The following is a 19,962-nucleotide window of genomic DNA, read 5'->3' as shown; positions in this document are numbered from 1 at the left end:
ACCTCTAACCAAACAATTTCATCTCAGATAAAGGTACAAGATTCCACACACTGTTATGGGCCTCGCGACTTCAAATGTTACATCATACCATAGACACAGTGAGTCTCTGAAATGATTAGAAAGTCACAACTCACCATTGTGCAGCAATTCAGATGGGGCTAATGTATCTCACCTTTTACCTGAACACCGCTACGTCAGGTGAAGTTGAGGCATTGACCGTTCTCCTCAGATACTGCGGCTTCATGGAAGAATATGCAGTGCTCTGCTCTTAACTTGCTGTCAGCCTATCTCCTTGTCTTGAGACATTCTACACTTTACACCATATAGTATAACTGTTACGTTGCAATTAAGCATTTCACATACTCGGTCAGGCATAGCAAGTGAAGTATTTTCTTTTTGGAGAACAGGATCTGTCTGATGCCAAAAGACAGTGATTGTAAATGAGGAATTCTCACCACCCAGACTGTAGGAATGCCATGTGATACTTCTGAATATTAATCAGTAGTCAGGCATGTCATTTCCAGTGCCCACTGACCTGGTAATAATGTGTATCTGCACCAGATAAAAGGGAAAATGATACAGACTAAGAGTGATACCTGTTAGTACAGCATGCTACGCAGTGCAAAGTGCATTTCACTTGCAAAGTAAGCTCACATCTTTTATGAGGAGGATGGGAGAACAATTCAGGAGACAAAAATGCAAGTCACCTGTCTTATGTAGGTTGCACTCATTTGTAAGACAAGTACTTAAGGATGATTTACAATACTTCATGTTAGTGTATTTGATGGGGCACAACATGTAAGAGAAAATGTGATTCAAAACAAGATATTTTATTTAGTTAAGGAATAGTGGCAACAATTTATTTTGTGCACATTTTGATACTGTTTTTCCTTAGGCAGTTGAGGTAAGTAATTTCGACATGTCAAAGTAAAATTCTGTCTGAGTGCGAGAGTAAAGCCGATTTAGTGTGGACTGTTCTTGTAACTGAGACCATAGAGTTACTTTAGCCTCCAGTATGAAATCTGTATTGTTATGGCAGACAATGACGCCTCGTGTGCCAGGGAAACTAATGTAAACTACATTAGGACTGCAGATAGCTGCAGACTTGGTCTATGATGGCACAGGAATGAATTACAGCTAACTCGCTCGTGATTGGTGGATTTTGCTTGTATAGCAATCAGGAGCCTGATCTGGGTGTGCTAGACTAGGACATACTTTACTCTGTACTGAAAATCCTACCTTGGCTACATGAACTTTTTTTTTTCTTTTTTTACAGCGTACCGCCATATCCTGCTGAGACCACTGCATATTCACTCAGTCACCCTATTAGCTGTATTGGTCTGTCCAGAACCACATCTTTGCTACATGTTTGGGTCCAGGTTAGGGTGTGAATTAAACTGTGCTCGAAGAGCATGTTTTGGTTACCTCAGGGAGCAGTCCCCTCCCGCCAGCGATCACCCCTGTTTCGTATGATCATGGCTGAGTCTGGAGTAAGCTTATAGGATGCGCACTCTACATATAGCTGTTTCACCTACACTGTAAAATGTTATCTTTTCCTTTGCAAGAACTCGTCTGTGCAGCAGACTTATTCATCCTGCTGTTGGGGCTCAGTTATACTGTGATGGTGAGACCGGTCAATGGATGCATTCTGTTCTATCATTTTTTGTCTTTTCTGAGCTACTTCACAAAAGGAATAGCAAAATGTAAATCAGTCTTGATTATACTCAACAAAGAAAGTCCAGCCCCAACTGCTAGGTCACAGTCCCTTAGATGCCTAGCAGTTTGAGCTGCACTATTCCCTTTGGGGCTTGGCCAAGATTAATTTACTTAAGGTGGGTCCCTTTCAGTAACGATACAAGGGAGTTAAAAACAATGGAATGTAGGCCAGAGGGAGTGCCATGGTTTAGGTTGATCGCTTGATATACCAGCTAGTAATTCTGCCTCAGTTTAAATCCTGATAACACCACACCTTGAAGTTTTTCACCACCCCATTCCAAAATAATGTAGTGAGGAAGGATAACTTGTACAATTGGAGTTGGTGAAGCTCTTTTCCTTAACGCAGATTTAGCTCCAATTTATCAGGCAAAATCTGCACTAGGATTAACGTTGAATGTGCAGCCATTCCACAAAACCTGTAATCAACAATGTCTGTACCATATAGCCGTATCTCCAAAGAACATGCAATGCTATAATTAATTACCAGTAGTTTCATTGCTCTGAGTTTATTCTTCTTTACCGTGTTAAGCGTATGAGGTCACTTTCTCCCAAAGACCCCTATCTACTAGTCTCTCATTAGTTTCGATTTAAAAATCAGAACTCCCCACTCCCTTATAAAGGAGCTGCCACCAATTCTTCTTCTTGTTTATAACAAGATATCCCAAAAAAGACCTGGCCCGCAAAATATCCTTCCGAATGGGAGACTTGGCAGGAACCAATTATTGTAATGAGGAAGAATTAACCCGGAGTAACGGAATTACGGGAAAGTAAATTACCTCATAATCATCTTCCTTGTTACATTCCTAAACACATGAGAAATGCTAAAACTATGAGGGTCATCTGCGACACCTACCAGCCTCCACACCATAACAAATCATATCAGAAACTTCACAAATGCAACTGTGAAAAGTTTAATGCAGTGTCCTCCCACCCCCGAACTTCTAGTTCAGTGCTACTGAAAGAACTTTGGAACAAAAATCACCATAATCCAAACCCCCAACAATAGATTCTGTAAAGTAGAACCAAAGTTCATGGCAAGGCCCAAGTTGATGCCCTACCAATTTCCAAAAAGCAATGCTCCCTGAACCTCTGCTCAAGAAGATGCCCCGCCCGGGTAGACTTAACCTGTATTCTTCAAGGACAGGGACATCCTTTCTCACCATAATTCAAAGCAATAGAAGACAGAACCCATCAACTCAGGGAGCTGCTCTTCTGAGGTTCAAGGGATGGACAGAAGTCTGATCAGATAAAAGTCTGCAACCAGCTGCAGCAAGATCACCTCTTGACCTTCATGAAAGGGAGAATTCACTTTAGACCTAAAGTTAGGACCAATATTAAGTACTAACCTATCAGGAAAAATAGTCTAATAAGGGATCCATAAGAGATCTTAACTCTCCAACCCTATGGACAGAGGTGATGGCAACCAAAAAAACAAACGTCCTTGTCAAATACCGAAGTTTAACCAACTTCCGAAATTCAAAGGGAAGTCCTTATAACAACTCCAGGTCTAGTTGCAAATTCCTGTCTGAAGCCACTTCTCTAACTAGAGGTCTAAAATGGCAATACTCTTCTGGAGCCTGAAGACAGAGTCTAAGGATTCTATTCCTCCGGCATTTTTCGGAATGTCATAATGGCTGCCCATTGAAGGTTCTTAGCGGAAGAAGATTGGGCAAGTCAAAACCATCCTGAACAAAAGAAAGTACATTCACTCCATCACAAAATACAGGTTCAAGATTATTGGGGATACACCACTCCCTAGAAGATTCCCAATTATACACATAGGAATAAAAAGTAGACCCCTTTCTAGAACCTTGGCTTCTTGATACACCTCTTTTCTGTAAATATAACCTATCAAATTAAAGGCCAACAATCTCAGTTTGGTCAGGGATATCATATTTAGAAAGTGATTTAGACTAGGAAGAGGAGAAATCAGAAGAATCACTCTTGATCCCTTTCCATCTGACGAAGAAGATAGAACCAAGACAAGCAGGCCAAAATGGAGAAAAGCCTGGGGAGATGGGCAAGAAAGAGAATCTATTGCACAGGCCTCTTTCCCCCTATGCCGGGAGATGAAACTCTGGCATAATCAATTCTCACTCGTCACAAATTGATCTGCTACCGGACAACACCAACTCGTGGATATTCTCCTGAACCAGACCAAGATTCTAAGATGAAGGAAACACTCTGCTGAGTCAGTCCACCATCACATTCTTCTTGCCTTTGCTATAAACTGCAGTAAGAGATACAACGTTTTTCACCCCCAACTGAAGATTAGCTCAACTGTTTGTCAAGTCTTCAGCATGACCCCTACACCCACATCAGTTCGGATAGGATCTTGTTGTTAATTTGTCTCTTCAGATCCACACTGGAAGGAAGGCTTTATCATCTAAGTGGACCATTAACCATGAATCTCCTGGTTGTCAAAAGTTTCTTCCCATCAATACTCACTTGCATTCATTGTGATTACTTTGGGTTGGAGAATACTCAAAGCTGTCCCGGCTCCTAGAGGCAAATGGTCAAGCCTTCAGTTCAGTTCATTAACTACTCTCTGCGACATTGGGAGAAGAGTGCCCAAGTTCCTTGTTCAATAGGTGGTGTACAAATAATTCCAGTTGAAATCCTGCCCAGGGGATGATGAACAGTGTTGCTGCTGATTCTCCCTGAACCTGCAGCCTTTTTTTGGCTCTGCAACGATGAGGTCTGAGCCTGAATCTTCAGTTTCCTTGCTTCTAGAAAGAGAACCATTCCCACATCTGTCAAGCCGTGCTCTGATGAATTCCCTTTCCTGAGATGCAACCAGTTTTATTTTTTCCAGTTTATAAGAAACCCATGATCTTGCAATACAGTGATCACCTTCTGAAGATGATTGCTTTCTGCTGACTCCAGAAAGAATAAATAATCCAACCATCCAAATAAGTATGCATTGTTATTCCCTGGTTGTGTAGCAGAGTCAGTAATGATGCCAACACCTTTGTGAACACCATCTGCGCTGACTTCAGACCAAATACAATATCGAATCGAAAAATAATAATTGCGAATTGGAAACTGCAGGAACTTTTGCTGCTCTTGATTAATCGGAATGTGGAGAAATGCATCCTACAAATACAACTTCACCATAAATTTCTCTTGGAGAACCTAAAGAATAATCCGCTAAAGGCAGTCCATTTTGAAATTAATTTTGGACATTCATTTGTTGACTAATTTGAGGCCTAGTACTTGCAAGTTTCCCCTCTGAGGAATTCTCCCCAGAAAAAGGATTGAGTAGATTCCCAGCCCCAAATCTGGTTTTGGAACTGGAAGAAGAGGCTTTTTCTAAGTTGTTCTTGTACTCCCTCCCAAAGGGCAGGTGCTTTTAAACATGCTCACTAGTACCGGCAAAGGGATGAAAACCTGCTCTGGAGGATTTGAACAAAAGAGTGTACTTTAACCGTGTTTGATGCACCCAAACATATGTTACATCCTGAACCTAGAAGTTTAAATACTCTTGGATGCAGCCTCACACCCGGGTTGCTGGGTTTAAAGTTTCTTGATAGTCATAAGCGCTGACTTTCCGGATTAGAAGTATGCTTGTTGGAGATCACCTTATAGTAATCCTGCTTAGGGTGCAACTGCATTCTTCTCTTTGACAGCCTATGAACATCTGGGAAGAAGAAGAATTGGACTTTCCTTGTTCAAAAAAGCATGTTTTCGGTCTTTAAAAGGTTTTAGTGACCATGGAATCAATCTGTTCACCGAAAAGCTTTACTCCTAAAAAATAATGTTGATGAAATCCGCCTTCCCCGAATTTTTTGCCTTCCGATCCCCGAACCCTATTTGCCTTCTGGCAAGAATGGAACCACCTGAAGCCCGAAGACCATACCAGGACACATTTGTAAGAAATCTAGGTTGAAGCTTCATGTTCACCTGCATGTCGGAGCGATCCTCTCCTTTAATTTTATTCTTTTTCATTACGTTTTTGATTCATACTTGTAAAAAAATAAAAAACCTTAAGGAAAAACATTTGAGCTAGCACAATAGTATTTGACTTACACAAGGTATGTCCAAGTTGAGCTCTGGGTATGTTAAGTATTGCCTGACTGCATTAAAGCAAAACGGAACTGAGGCAAACAGAAGCAGTTCTACAAAAATTGTGACATAGGCCTTTTTTTGCAATGCGTCAGCAATGCGCCCTTTAGCGGGATCAATGCTGTGAATTTATTGACACAGAATCCTTTCTAGGAACTGATGTCTGTGATGTAATCAGTACTGTTTGTCATAGAGGGAACAGTTTTTAGTTTATAATATCTTTGATATGACACCCCATCGAACATTAATAGTTTTGCTGTTATCAACATGCCTCCAGGAGTGTCTTACAGGTCATCCTAACCAGCGCATCTCAGTAGAAGCAGCATCTATCATATCAACATCATGCTGCTACCTGGGAGAGAACAATGCCTGTGATTTCATCAGCATGGCACATTAAAGTTGTACTTACATTTTTCTTAACTAGAAACCTTGAAGGATCCTTCAAGGTTGATAAAATGTTAGGCCAGATGTACTTTTACAGACCTACAGGAGACCTATAGAAAGGCGAAGGAGACATGATCTATAAATACTGTCTACAGTTAGGGCAATACACACAGCGCTGTACATTGTACACAACATTTTCACACCTAGGAATGCCGACGCGGTTGCAGTTTGTAAAGTATGTGGAAGCTCCAATGGCAGCTGTGCCTTTCAATGGAAAGTAAATAGGGAAACACAGCACATAAACCAGTGCAAAGGCAGAGACAAACAAACATAGCATCACTCGCAGGCCCAGGCACTATACCTGCACATCAGAGGAGGTATGAACAGACAGAGAGATGTGCCTAGCTAACTTCAAAGCCTCTATCCTCATTGCAGCAAACTCTAATTCCTCCTGTTAGGGTTCATGGAAGAAAGAGGTAAGAAAAGTAAAGGTTTAAAGATGGAAGACCTTCCCTGGAAAAGAAGAACAAGACAATCACAAGGACAGTAAATGAGATCATTATGCTGTAATTCCCCCACATAGGAAGAGACAGCTGGTACCATTTTAGTGACCCTCTTTGGCTGACTGGGTTAAGGGCCATGCTGTCCTCTGGAAATGTTTAATAGATGTAAACGGGAGGTTTTCTCGGCAAGTCAGTGTCTCTAAAAGCTGTTAGAGCTGGAGCAGAGTCAGTACCAGACTCTTGTTGTTACTGTCATGTCGAAGACAAAAACAAAATGGTGGATGCAAGCTTGACATCTCCAGGCTTGTAAACTCCCTTTTGTTCCATCACCCCCCCCAACCCCCCCCAATAAGAAAAGTATTTAACAGAATGAAAAAACATTGACATGTGAGACATGAAAACAATACACAAAATATGTGGAAAAGAGTATTAAGTGGGGAAGGGATGTCATAGAATACGGGCAAGAGAACAATTACAGTATAAGAATGGGTGAGTGAGATACTATGGAATACGTGTATAGGAAGAAAGTAACTAATGGGTGTAGGCATAGGAAGCTAGGTTGGCAATGTAAGCTAGGCAAGGAAAGCCACACAAGTCTGCATGCATACATAAGAAGAAACTAAAGAAAATATGTTTTTAATAGTCAATTTCCAATGCTTGTACTCTGTCACAAAAAATACATTCATCATTTCATGCACACTGTTTGCAAACAATCAACTGCAACAGAATACGTGACATTTGTACTTCCTAACACCAATCAACCTACAGAAAATATCTTGTGGTCAAAGAGTTTTGATTCTAAGAAGTCACTTTGTATCAAAATATTTCTATCAGAGGCATCTAAGATAAGTGCACACAATTAAAGGCCTTCCTTAAAAGACAAGACAAGCAAAAGAAATATATATTTTTTTTTTAATCACAGACCCAGGCATGAAATCAAAGACCCTGCTAATTGTAAACCATGAAATTGAACAAAGCCAAGAGTCAAACATTGATTCTCAGACCTCAGTAAATGTGGAACAAGATGACCAACAAATAGGTACAGAAAGATGGTCAACATACACACTCCCTCAAAGTATAAAGGATGTAATTTGTAAAGTATAGCATTCAACACAAATAACTTGTCTTGACATCATATGATCCAGTGACCACAGAACTCAATTCTTCTTCTAGCCAAAAAAGTCCCCTTCTGTGTCTTACTGCTACAGGGAACCACAGTGGTGTTGTCAAGGAAGCCTCTACCTCCCAGGTCCCACTAGGGAAAACACTCTTTCCCTTGCTAGCGATTCACTACTAAAGAGATTTCCCAGGGGAATTGAGGAAACTGACCCTTTCTTTGAGTTTCACCAATTGAGTGATTTATAGGGCATTCTGCAATACTGCACCCCCTCTAGTCTTATTATTCAAGGGGTTCTCAGGGTAACTCCTCCCTGAAGCGGCAAATGGTTTGGAAACATGCACCTTTCCTCCAGGTGCAGTTCATTTAGTAGTGTAGTTAATTTTCTACTTGTGCTGTGGCTCTGTGGATTACAGGATATGCACCCCTGCAAATACCCATCGCCCCTCTTTGCCATGGTTATTGAGGGCACACAGCCCTATCACAGTCAATGAAAGCTATAGGGGAGCACCATCCAAAAAAAGGTTTTGCATGGAAATGTATTGCTCCTAAGTTCCTACTCCGAGTGGCAGGTATGAAGTTACTGTCCTATAGTAGACAAGGAAAAGGTGGGTGGCGGGCTTAGTGTGTTAAAACAGGTAAACATCACTTACAACGCAATTTTTACAACGCACTACCATTACAACGCATTTTTTACAACGCAAAAACTTTTACAACGCATACCATTACAACGCATGTTTTTACAACGCTAGTACTTTTACAACGCATGCCATTACAACGTAAGTATTGGTAAGTATATAATGTTATGTTAAGGGGATTTTGTATAGCGCACTGTCACCGGAGGTATCATGGCGCTGAAAGGGTGCTGAGGAAACAGAGGGAATTTAGCGGGATTGTGGAAAAAGCCAGGTTTTTAATGATTTGCGAAATTGAATGAGAGTACCAGAAGTCCTAACTGAGAGGGGGAGAGAGTTCCAAAGTTTGGGGCCGAGAAAGGCAAATCTTCGACCCCCAGATCTACAGAGTTTGAAGGGAGGGACCACCAGAAGATGTAAGTGAAGTGATCTAAGGTTACGTGAGGGACAGTAGGGGCAGATAAGGGATTTCAGAAAGGCGGGACAAGAACCAGAGAGAGATTTGAAAATAAGACAGCCAACCTTAAAGGCAGCCCTTAGGCTGACCGGGAGCCAGTGTAGCTTGATAAGGAGGGGTTTGGCGGACTGCCACTTCGGAATCCCGAGGGCCAGTCTCGCCGCCTGGTTTTGAATGACTTGCAACCTATTGATGGAACATTTGGGCAAGCCGTAGTAGATGGAATTTGAGAAATCCAGGCGGGAGAGAACAAGGGCCATGATGACTTGAAGCAAGGCATCGGGAGTAAGAAGGTAGGCCACCTTCCTAATCCTGCGCAGTTGGAACATGCAGGAGGAAACCACTGTCCCCACCTGCGGCCCCAGAGAGAGCCCAGCGTCAATAGTGACCCCGAGGCTTTTCACCAAGGTTACCGGAGAGGGAGGAGAGCCAAGCTCTGTCGGCCAGAAATGTGGACCCCAGTGGACGGCGCTCTTACCCGGCAGGAGGAGCTCCGTCTTACCGGGGTTCAATTTCAACTGGTTCTGACACATCCACTGGAAGATATGGGACATGACTGCCTGGAAAGTGGGGATAGAAGAAGGAGAGTTTAGAGAGAAAATGAGTTGTAGGTCGTCCGCGTAATTGAAGACGCGGACGTCCCACTGCCTCAAAGAAGAAAGAAGAGGGCGAAGATAGAGATTGAAAAGAAGAGGGGATAGAGAGGAGCCCTGAGGGACCCCACAAGGCAGATGTTCCCTAGGGGCCCTAAATGTACCTAGGCTGAGGGACTGGGATCTCCCCATAAGGAAAGATTTCACCCAGGCCAGCGCCAGGCCCTGGATGCCGGCCTGTTCGACACGGTGGAGAAGGATGTTATGGTCCACCGTGTCGAAAGCGGCCGACAGATCTAATAATACCAGGGCCTGGGAGGTACCCTTGTCAGCTCCGTCTCTCAAGGTGTCTAGGATATAATTATATTTAATATTTTATATGTTTTTTTTTTTTTACGTTTTCAGTTTTTTGGTAAAGGGGTATTTTAAGGGTTTAGGGTCAGTTTTCAGTTTATGGGTAAAGGGGTATTTTTAGGGTTCAGGGTCAGTTTTCAGTTTTTGGGTAAAGGGGTATTTTTAGGGTTTAGGGTCAGTTTTCAGTTTTTGGATAAAGGGGTATTTTTAGGGTTTAGGGTCAGTTTTCAGTTTTTGGGTAAAAGGGTATTTTTAGGGTTCAGGGTCAGTTTTCAGTTTTTGGGTAAAGGGGTATTTTTAGGGTTTAGGGTCAGTTTTCAGTTTTTGGGTAAAGGGGTATTTATAGGGTTCAGGGTCAGTTTTCAGTTTTTGGGTACAGGGGTATTTTTAGGGTTCAGGGTCAGTTTTCAGTTTTTGGGTAAAGGGGTATTTTTAGGGTTCAGGGTCAGTTTTCAGTTTATGGGTAAAGGGGTATTTTTAGGGTTCAGGGTCAGTTTTCAGTTTTTGGGTACAGGGGTATTTTTAGGGTTCAGGGAAAATTTTCAATTTTTGGGTAAAGGGATATTTTTAGGGTTCAGGGTCAGTTTTCAGTTTTTGGGTACAGGGGTATTTTTTGGGTTCAGGGACAGTTTTGGGTTTATGGGGTACAGGGGTATTTTTAGGGTTTAGGGACAGTTTTGGGGTTTTGGGGTACAGGGTATTTTTAGGTTTCTGGGTTAATTTGGGTTTTTGGGGTACAGGGGTACAAGGTAAAAAAAAAAAAAAAATAAATTCAATTAAATTAAATTTTATTAATTACAATTAATTAAAAAAAAAATATTATATACTTACCAATACTTACGTTGTAATGACATGCGTTGTAAAAGTACTTGCGTTGTAAAATCATGCGTTGTAATGGTATGCGTTGTAAAAGTTTTTGCGTTGTAAAAAATGCGTTGTAACGGTATGCGTTGTAAAAGTATGCGTTGTAACGTCATACATCCGTTAAAACAACATCATAAATATGTGAGGTGCTAGGTTTAAGAGGGCTTACCCAGATTACACAGGGCTGGCGCATAAACTCTTATACCCGCAGAAAGAAATGTGAGAATGAGGAAGGGGCTGGAGAAATGTCATTGGGTGTGGAAAACAAATGTCTGAGAAATACAAATTGCAATGTATGGACTGCTCAAAATTAATCGTAACCCCTTTTAATTACACCGAACACAACACTTTCATAACTTCTTAACGGATTTACAGACAAAATGGATGAAACACATACAAATCGGTCTTGGCCCTCCCCCGAAAACGATAGTCCAGTCATAACTATCAAGCTACACTCCCTTCAGTGGAACCGCAAACAATCCCAGATGAATTCTGGCCATATGGACCCAATATGTCCAGAGTTGGTTGTACCACAGGGACTCAAGTAGCAACACAAAGGTGAGGCCCAATAAGGCAGAAATTGGTCTGGAGTTGCTTGTGTTCCTAATTAGAGTGTGGTTAGACTAGCTATTTGGGCTAGTATGTAATCTGTGCAACAAAGCAAAAGACCAATTTTCATAAGGTTGGTCCTCTAAGTGAAGGCAGAGGTGTGCTGAAAGATTAAATAATTAAATGGAATGTGTTCAGAGTAATATTCAGTTGTTCCGATCGATTTACTCATTTGTATCAACTCCATGCTAGGTGCAAACAGGCTGCCCAGCATGACTGTATGTTCTATGGTTTTTCACCTCCTGAAGCTCACCTGAAGTTTTTGGGCAAACACTGGAGGGTTCTTCTCTGCCAAATCGGGCTCTAAGTAATCCAGCGAATCACAAGTCATGGTCTGATGGGAAATCCTGGAAAGCAGAGCATCTGTAGAAGAGAAGGGCTCCTCTGGAGAAATCTGCAATGGAGGGAGAGGAGATCGTTATAGGGGCAGATCTCATCACATATGATAATCTGGAGATTGCGCAATAAGAATTTGTCACTGAATAGTTGGTAAGAGTCCGCTGTCAAAATGAGTACTGAGATAGCCCATGTTACCTATATACAACTATAAAGACACACAACTAGGAGATCTGAGGATCCTTCCGGAGGCCAGGAATGGTGGGAGAAAATTCACACAATAGAGGAGATTTGAGAATCTTTAGCATTTATGTCTAGCCCCAGGGCATAAAGATGTTCTGAATTCCCATAGATGGGGCGGAGGCATCTTATGTCACACTTTGACTATCCAATAACAACTTTTCATTAGACTGATTAACAAAAAAACTCTGGTATGAGATCATAAACAAAGAAAGAGTTATTACTATTCCATTGCAGAGCCTCTAGTCTGAACCTCATTCTGCTCTCAGGGCGGAGCAACCTTGCACTGAGCCCTAACCCCCTTCCCTCATCCAATCTTCTCTTACCATCTCCCTGATGCTAGACATGATTCTTGGTGTCTGGCAGTCCAGTTCCTTCTGCTTGATCATATCTGATAAATGTGCACTGGGGTCCTGGCTACCGGCAAGTAGGCAGGGTCCAGGATGTGAGAGTTTCAACCCGAAGGACTGCTGAGACTCTGTCCCTTCGAAGCTCGACCTATGGGAACAGTGAGAATAGATCAGAATTATCAATGCGACAGCAAGCATTTGAGAAGTGAAAGGTCTATGAGGTTTCATAATTCTTCTGCTTGATTTCCTCAGATGTCTCTGGTCTGTTTCCTTGGTCTTTGCCTCTCTCTTGTTCTGATTCCTAGTTATCCTATCCATTTCCAAAGTCTAATCATTTTCTTTTACTCCAGATCTGTGTTTTATTTCGTGAATTTATTCTATCTACTTTCTGCCTCTTGGCTACATTAATTGTTCTACAGGTCACATTGCAAATTCTCCTCCACTCCTTGGCTGCTTTCTCCCCCCCTATTTCTTTATCCCTGGTTCTCCCTTCTGTTTCATAAATCTCCTCCTCTGCGTCACAACTGTGAAGACTTATTCCATTCTGGTTCCCGATTTGCTTCCTCCCTTTACTACTGTTGTATCTTACCTCAGTATCATACCAGTTTCCTCTGTTGTTCTTGCTTATTTTTTTATTCAATTTGTTTCTTGTCTACCGTTTTGCCTCAGTTGCTTCATTCCTCGTGCTCCCTCTCGTCACTTGTTCTCCATCCATTATTCGAATTCTTTTTCCTTCTACCAGATTTCTGACTCCATTGCTCCTTTATTGCTGGTTCAGCAACTGATTCCTTACTCATTTGGTTACATTTATACCAAGTCGGTCTGTCTCTTTACTGGCCCATGGATTAACCTACCTATTATGCCACAAAATTCACATTTCAGATAAGGTCATTTATAAAGCTGTGTTCAGAACTAATAGTATGTAGTATGCTTCATTCTCATTTTGGATGAAAGACTATATTGTCATGCCAAGATACAATCTTGTAACTTGAAAGTTACAAAGATCCCTAAAGGAGGTGCTCATCCCACTACACTAACTCTTCGGCTTTCATGTCTCTTTAGCTTGTATTCACTTGTTTTCCTCCCAATTAAACTCAATGTCTTATGAAAGACTAAAGCTAACAATAGTCCTTCTTTGGAGCACACAGACAATAGAATGACCCACAGTAGTTTAGATGGAGACAGATGTCTCTCACTGTGCCTCAACTAAGAACATACTATGATTGGCAGGCAGGTGCCCCTGTGGAGGCCTCCACTCTCTTTAATACCATATTATGCAAAACCTCTTTCTCACTTTTAACTAGTTGTGTCTGTCTTCTCCCACTTTAATATGCTATAGGTATATTCATATAATTCTACACAAAGCCGCTCGTTTTTTTATTTCAACATATAATAAATGTATGTATCAAATATGCCTTTTCTCCATGTTCACCACAGATTTTACACCATTTTTCAGGCCCTAATTCTGTTGGCATTGGGAAACTGTGTACTGTTAAACTTCTATTCTGTTCTATAATGCTATGCTCATGTTTATTACCCTAAAATTAGATTGGTAAAATCAGCTTCACACAATTGATCTATTTAACTTCCCTTTGAGGCCATAGTAGATGGCACAATAAAATGCACCACCAGTATAGAAGTTAGATGGCATATGTGGGCTGCAAAATGTATTTAAACCAAGTACATATATGACAAAAGTATATGTCCTCCAGGATCACCACTACTCTGGCTCTCTTGCAGAGTAGTGGTATTACAGTAACGCATGTAGATGAAAAGTGCCTTCATTATGCGGAAAACCTATTTTTATATATCAATATATCACTCCAAAAGTTAGCTTTGCATGCTTACATTGCTGGGTGCCTAATCTTGTACATATATTATATACATATGCATTCTCAAAATCGGATTAAATGATGAAACCTGATGTTTGATCGTTTCAGTGCCAAAGTAACTTTAGAAAAGTACTTTAGGATACTTGAGCCAGAACTGGCTTAAAACCAATTCTGCCGCTCATAACACCTCCAGTGCGGAATACAAATCCTTGGCTCAGGAGACTATTACTTGCCCCCTCTCTTCCCAGGAAAGACAGGGTGATATTAAATCACAGGGATTAGTAGGGATGATCCAGAAGTGAATAGGAGAAGCATGTAGAACAAAGAACAAGCTTAGCACTACCTCTTGAGACTTAGGGATGCCAGCCTTCTCCTATTCATTCCTAGAACCCTCCTAGACAGCAAGGCGCCAGACACAGTGGAGGTAAGAACCCGCTTGGACCCCCTCAGGTGTAAGAAGATCTAATCTAAAGAGAGGAGTGGCTAAGGAGCAGTAGAGAGGCCCGTCTGGTTGTGGTTGGGTTCTGCCACATTGAAACAGGAGCTCCTGTGTAATTTTATAGTAAAGCCAAGAGGAAGTGCCACAGAAAGAGGTGGGGGAACTATGACGGTCAAACATACATGAAAGGTTCTTCAGCTCCCAAGGGAGGACAAGCTCTCTACACCATGGTAACACTGTACCCCGTGGGTATCTCCTGCCTCCATTCACAAATGATAAATTGTCATTGCTCAGATCACACACAGGCATGCAGCTGCTTCCTTCAAGGTTACCTGGGATGAAGCATATTCATTCACTCATATCAGAGGCATGATCTTGGTCAGAGAGATGCCAAGTTTCCTAATGATCTGCCTGCTCAATGTCAGTAAGCAGCAGTCTTGAATTATTAATTATGTCACCATACTGCCCACATCTAGGGAGGCTGTGAGTAATGGCCAGAGGACACAGCCAGGTGTGAAGTGCATCCATTGACTCGCCCCCTTGATGCCTGGTAACTGAAGATTAAAGCACAGAAAATCTGAAATCACTTAGATTTAAAGAAGGCAATCGGTACCCTTTTCACAACATCATACTCGTGGGGGTTTTCCGTGTGTCATGCAAATGTGGTGTGCCTCTTCTCCTAGATAGTGCAGAAGCAGTGACTGTTTTACATTGGCATCAAGCTCTTTTGTGGGAAATAGTTATTTAACCTTTCAGTCCAAGTGTGCTGTGGGTGCAGGAGCCCCTCCCCCACTAGAAATAGAGCAATTATGGGCAAGAGCCAAAGTCTAATTCCAAATAAATGTTCGACTGCATAGGATAGTATTCGTACGTAAATGCTCCAAAATATCCAGTCCAACTTATTTTGGTTCAAGGTTCATCATTTTGATGTCATGAGATCCAAACGTTTGAGTGACAGATAGGTCATGACTCTACACATGCGCTGTTTATGATAAGAAATAAAGTACTTTAATATGAAGATATTGCAAGTCATCATCAAGTTCTGTGACCTTATAATGCCACTAGGCCTGCGGTTCTATGCCTCTGTAAAGTCCAGGAACCGCTTGGTGGCCTGAAATATCAAGAACACATCCAGTTCGGGACACTGCCACGTATATATACAAAGCTTTTCACCCTTGATTTAATATACTAAATGCTTCTGTATGTAATAGATACTGAATCACCCCTCTGTCATACTGTGCATCTCATATAATGCTGGTTTCTCATTTTAATGTGCCACATTCGACGCCCTTTGCTTTGATTAACATCATACTACCAGATTGAACAAATACGTCTTGAAGAGAATGTATACATTCAAAGGTGGTATACAAACGTTTATAAACATTTTAAATAAAAAAAATCAAAGCTTGCATTTTTTCCATTAAATGGTTGTCTTGATAAATGAAAATATTTCAGTTTTCCTTTTAAAAACAATAGATGAAAAGGTACACATTGTATAATACAGATACTTTTTTCAAGCAGAAGATCCTTTACAATAGGATCCTTTTAAGGCAAGGTCTATTGCCATTTTGGCTCTAACCTGAATTGGTTTAGCCTTTAAAAGGAAAAGTTAATCGTCTTCGGCCAGTGGGTTCCGTAATCTCTCATGGTGACCAATGGTAGAATATCTAGTCTGTTCTAGTAAATTTAGATAAAGATGTCTATAATAACAAACAGCTAACTTATTAGAATGGCATCCTTTTAAACACGTCTATCAGTCATGCAAGATCCCTACACCTTTTCTTGAAATTCATTTGAATCGAATATGGATTCTGTCATTCTCCAATAAGCTTTTGTTGTCACCTTTTGAGCTAAATACGAATTTGGAGCTGACATTTTCTATTGTGTTGACCTGAATTTGCTCCTTTAATTAATAAATTACTATCATTCTACTAGTTCGTTTTTAAACTGGAGAAACACAAATCTGATACCACACAATGGCAAATGTGAGCTCAGTAGACTAAAATATAGTTTTAGCAGTAAACCCAACCTGAAAGTGCCACCATCCAAAGATCCACCACCCACAGTAGCAGTATGGAGACTGCATAACCGGCATTTCATCAGACGGTTCTTGGTACTATCTATGTGAGATCAGACACCGACCACAGCCAAGTTGCAGAGATACCAACCCCATGCTCATCTCCAACTTTCTGCAAGTTTAAGATGGTAGCCCAAACTTTAAAACAGCCTTCTACACAACCACTTCAATCTCACACATGTAGTCACTGTTCATACCCTGATCCAGGCGTTGTGGAATCAGAGAATCTGACTGGTGGAGATTTCACTGGGCTCCCACTGGAACCATCAAACATCAGGTAGAGACTCTTCTTGGACATCTCCTCTTGGTGCTAAGGAGGAAGAGAAGGTGTAATGTCACTCAGTGTCTTTGTGTTTAGTTGTGTTACCAGACTGTTAGAGACTAGAGGAAGAGAGGAAAAGGGGTTCTGGATTTTCTTAGTTTAAAAAAGAAAGTTCTTCCAATTTTTAATCAAAATATAAACATAACCTTATTGTCACATTGATTCACAGATACAGTAACAAATCATTTCAAAACAGAGTACCATTCTTCCATCAGCATAAAACCCTATAATAAATGGATATGCTATGCTTAAAATGGCATCTAATGGTTGGGTTGGAAAAGTGCATTTGTTTTTAAAACGTTCTGCCATATGGAAGTGTTGAGAATGAGACAACTGTATATCGCTGATGAGTACTCCACAATGCCGCAGGCATTGGTATCATCTTTCGATTCATTTTCTTTTAAGTTGAGCAAATGTCATGTGAATCTATAACTGTTTAACCCTCAGATATGCATGCTCTTCAGAGAGTAGCAAGCAGTCTCCTACATTGGAGATTTGTCTTAGGCTGAAACAGTTATGACTAAATTCCCCAAAACAATTTGTCCCATCTGTAAATCTGGTCTTGCATGAATACTTTTGAAGTAGGTTAAAGTGAAATTGTGTGTCAAACTCCATGTCATTTTTCTATAACTATCATATAGTGTTCTATTTACACAAGAGGCAAACGTTGTGCTTTGACGGAGATAGCTTGGGTCTTATGTACAAATATTTGACTGGGACATGGTACAATCCGTCTGGTAAATCTTTACTTTGAGAAGGGGCATCATTTGTTTTACCGCTAAAAAGGTAACTAGGTATTTCTGCATTATGTTGCCTTGCCTTGGCAATATGTCAGCACTTATCTAGCATATGTAAGAATTTTGAGGCATTACAGTCTAGATTCTGACAAACCTAGGCATTCAACTGCTCAATTAACATGATACAACATTATTGTATGACCTTTGGCTGATACCACCTTATCTATGTATTATATAAATGGTTTCTAAATGGTTAGGGCTTGCAATCTACTCACTGTAAAGTAGTTCTGTCTAACAAACACCACTTTACTTCTGTCTTTGAAGAAATGCACAAAATAGGAGTCAAAGAGAAGATACATTTTTGTTGTCAGTACTAAGTCCATAAGCAATTTTGGGACTGGTGTTCAATTAGGTGAAATCATTGTCTTCAATCAACATTGGTACTCTGAAGTCACCAATTTTTGAGTCCTCTTGTAAATGGTCAAAGCTGTAAGGTACGCTCTGACAGTGGCCGAAGAAAGTTGTTTATCGGTTAAATAAAGCTAGTACGACAGAATGTTTCGAAGAGTACTATTTGTAGAAGCCACATGATTGGTTATAAACCATATTATAAATGTCTTCCAATTACAATAGTAATAATATTCTACTGGTAGGCCCTTTCTCCTCCTTTAGCAACTGTATGAATACTTATGGGAGTTTTATGTATCCAGACAATAATGTCGGGATACAGACTTCTTAGTTAATGGAGCTGGGTTGACTAGTGTGATCTTCACTTGTTCCATTAGAAGTATTCCATGATGGGTTGGGACTTTCCTTTGCAATTGTACAGAGAGTTCTATCAGAAGTGATGTCAGGTCTTCATGGACTCTGACTAATGACTAAGGCATTTCCGTTGTACTCATTTTGTTGTTATCAGGATGCATAGTCTTGTCAATTTTTGTTGCTGGTTGTCGCAGACAAATTGTATCGGACGGCTGACTTTTCTTGATTTTTTTTATTATACCAACATCAAAGAACCATTTTAGGGATCTGCATACTTTACACTCAATAGAGACACATTGACTTGCAAGATTGATTATTTTTATAGCACAGTGCTATATCTTGTGATAACTGTGGAACCTGTATCCAAGATCTAACAGACTGTTGTTGCATTGTCTGTTGTGATCCTAACACCTAAATAAACAAAGGAAATCCAACATCAAGAGGGGAAAGAGGAAGAGTGATCAATGGATATTGAAGCACTCAGTGTTTGATAAAATACCCCTCACACACCAAAAGGCCCCTTGGTGTCATGCTTCATCATTGGGGTCTTCGCACCCCTCTATCGGGATGCGGCGTGCTGCGACCTACGGATATGCGGGAGCACTTTCAAGGTGGCTATGTGTGGTGTACAGTGTGTGGGGTATGTGATTAAAGTGAGTAGGGAACGTGGTGAAGGAAAATTAAAAAGTACCTGGCGCTGGAGTGAAAAAAGTTTTATTCCGAACTCTGGCTGGTACTATTAAAAACAGGTGCAGGGCGAGATCAATCTGTTATGTTAATGAACAGGATCTCTGGTGTGCTATGTTGTCGACATGTTTCGGAGACAAGCTCCTTCTTCAGGACAGGGGCACAAACTCCCTTCCCTACTCACGTCTTCTTCTACAAAAAAATTTGTAATTTTTACAAAAAAGTGAAATTCTTGTAGGAATAGGCTAAGTGTGCCTACAGCGGTCTGCTACAAGTGCAATGACCTGTAGAAAGACAAAAACCAAAAAACTAATGGTTACCCATGTAGCGGGTAGTTCCAAGAGGCGCAGTCGCCTGGAACCACACCATTTGCTTGTTAATAAGCTTGTGAAAAAAGGGACTCACACCACATACAACATAAAACACATATAAACTAGGATTTTACTGTCAGTTGTACTCATACTTGTGAAGCCTGGTTGGTGGGCTTCATGAACAGCGCGTTGGGGTGCTGCTCCAATGGCTATCTGTAGTAGAGAATGATGTAGCTGTAAATTGCAATTCATTCTCACTTACTTTTGTAGATAAAAGTGGATTTCTCGTAGGATGGTCTTTTTTAGATGATATACTCACAAGGTCTGGACACTCTGATCGCCGCCTTACCCCTCACGCTGCTCCGCTGGTATGGAGTCATGCGAAGGACATGGGTATTTATACTCTGTTTCGTTAATTGGGCGGAAACGGGAGTGTCTCCATGTATGGGTATTCCGCATGTCAGCCATACAGGGCGATCGTATGTTACTGCTGCGTTAGCATAGGATCAGCGTCTGACTGGTTGAGTTAGTGCACCGGGACGCCGCTACTTCCTTACGCATGCGCAGTTCGG

At 41.1% G+C, this 19,962-nt stretch overlaps 1 protein-coding gene across 1 annotated transcript in view; it reads right to left on the bottom strand.

Annotated features, from left to right (window-relative positions):
* TACC2 (transforming acidic coiled-coil containing protein 2) overlaps window positions 1-19,962 on the bottom strand; it is a 393,192-nt gene that overhangs the window by 37,373 nt on the left and 335,857 nt on the right. Inside the window, exons 15-18 of the mRNA XM_078643946.1 lie at window positions 16,769-16,881; window positions 12,200-12,371; window positions 11,551-11,691; window positions 6,527-6,616 (exon numbers count right to left, since the gene is read on the bottom strand). Coding sequence (XP_078500072.1) covers window positions 6,527-6,616; window positions 11,551-11,691; window positions 12,200-12,371; window positions 16,769-16,881 — 516 coding nt within the window. The remainder of the gene's footprint in view (window positions 1-6,526; window positions 6,617-11,550; window positions 11,692-12,199; window positions 12,372-16,768; window positions 16,882-19,962) is intronic.

This window comes from Lissotriton helveticus, chromosome 5_1 (genome assembly GCF_964261635.1).
Source record: "Lissotriton helveticus chromosome 5_1, aLisHel1.1, whole genome shotgun sequence".
Lineage (NCBI taxonomy): Eukaryota > Metazoa > Chordata > Amphibia > Caudata > Salamandridae > Lissotriton > Lissotriton helveticus.
Note: the sequence above shows the minus strand (reverse complement) of the source record. Positions and strands in the feature narration are given on the sequence as shown.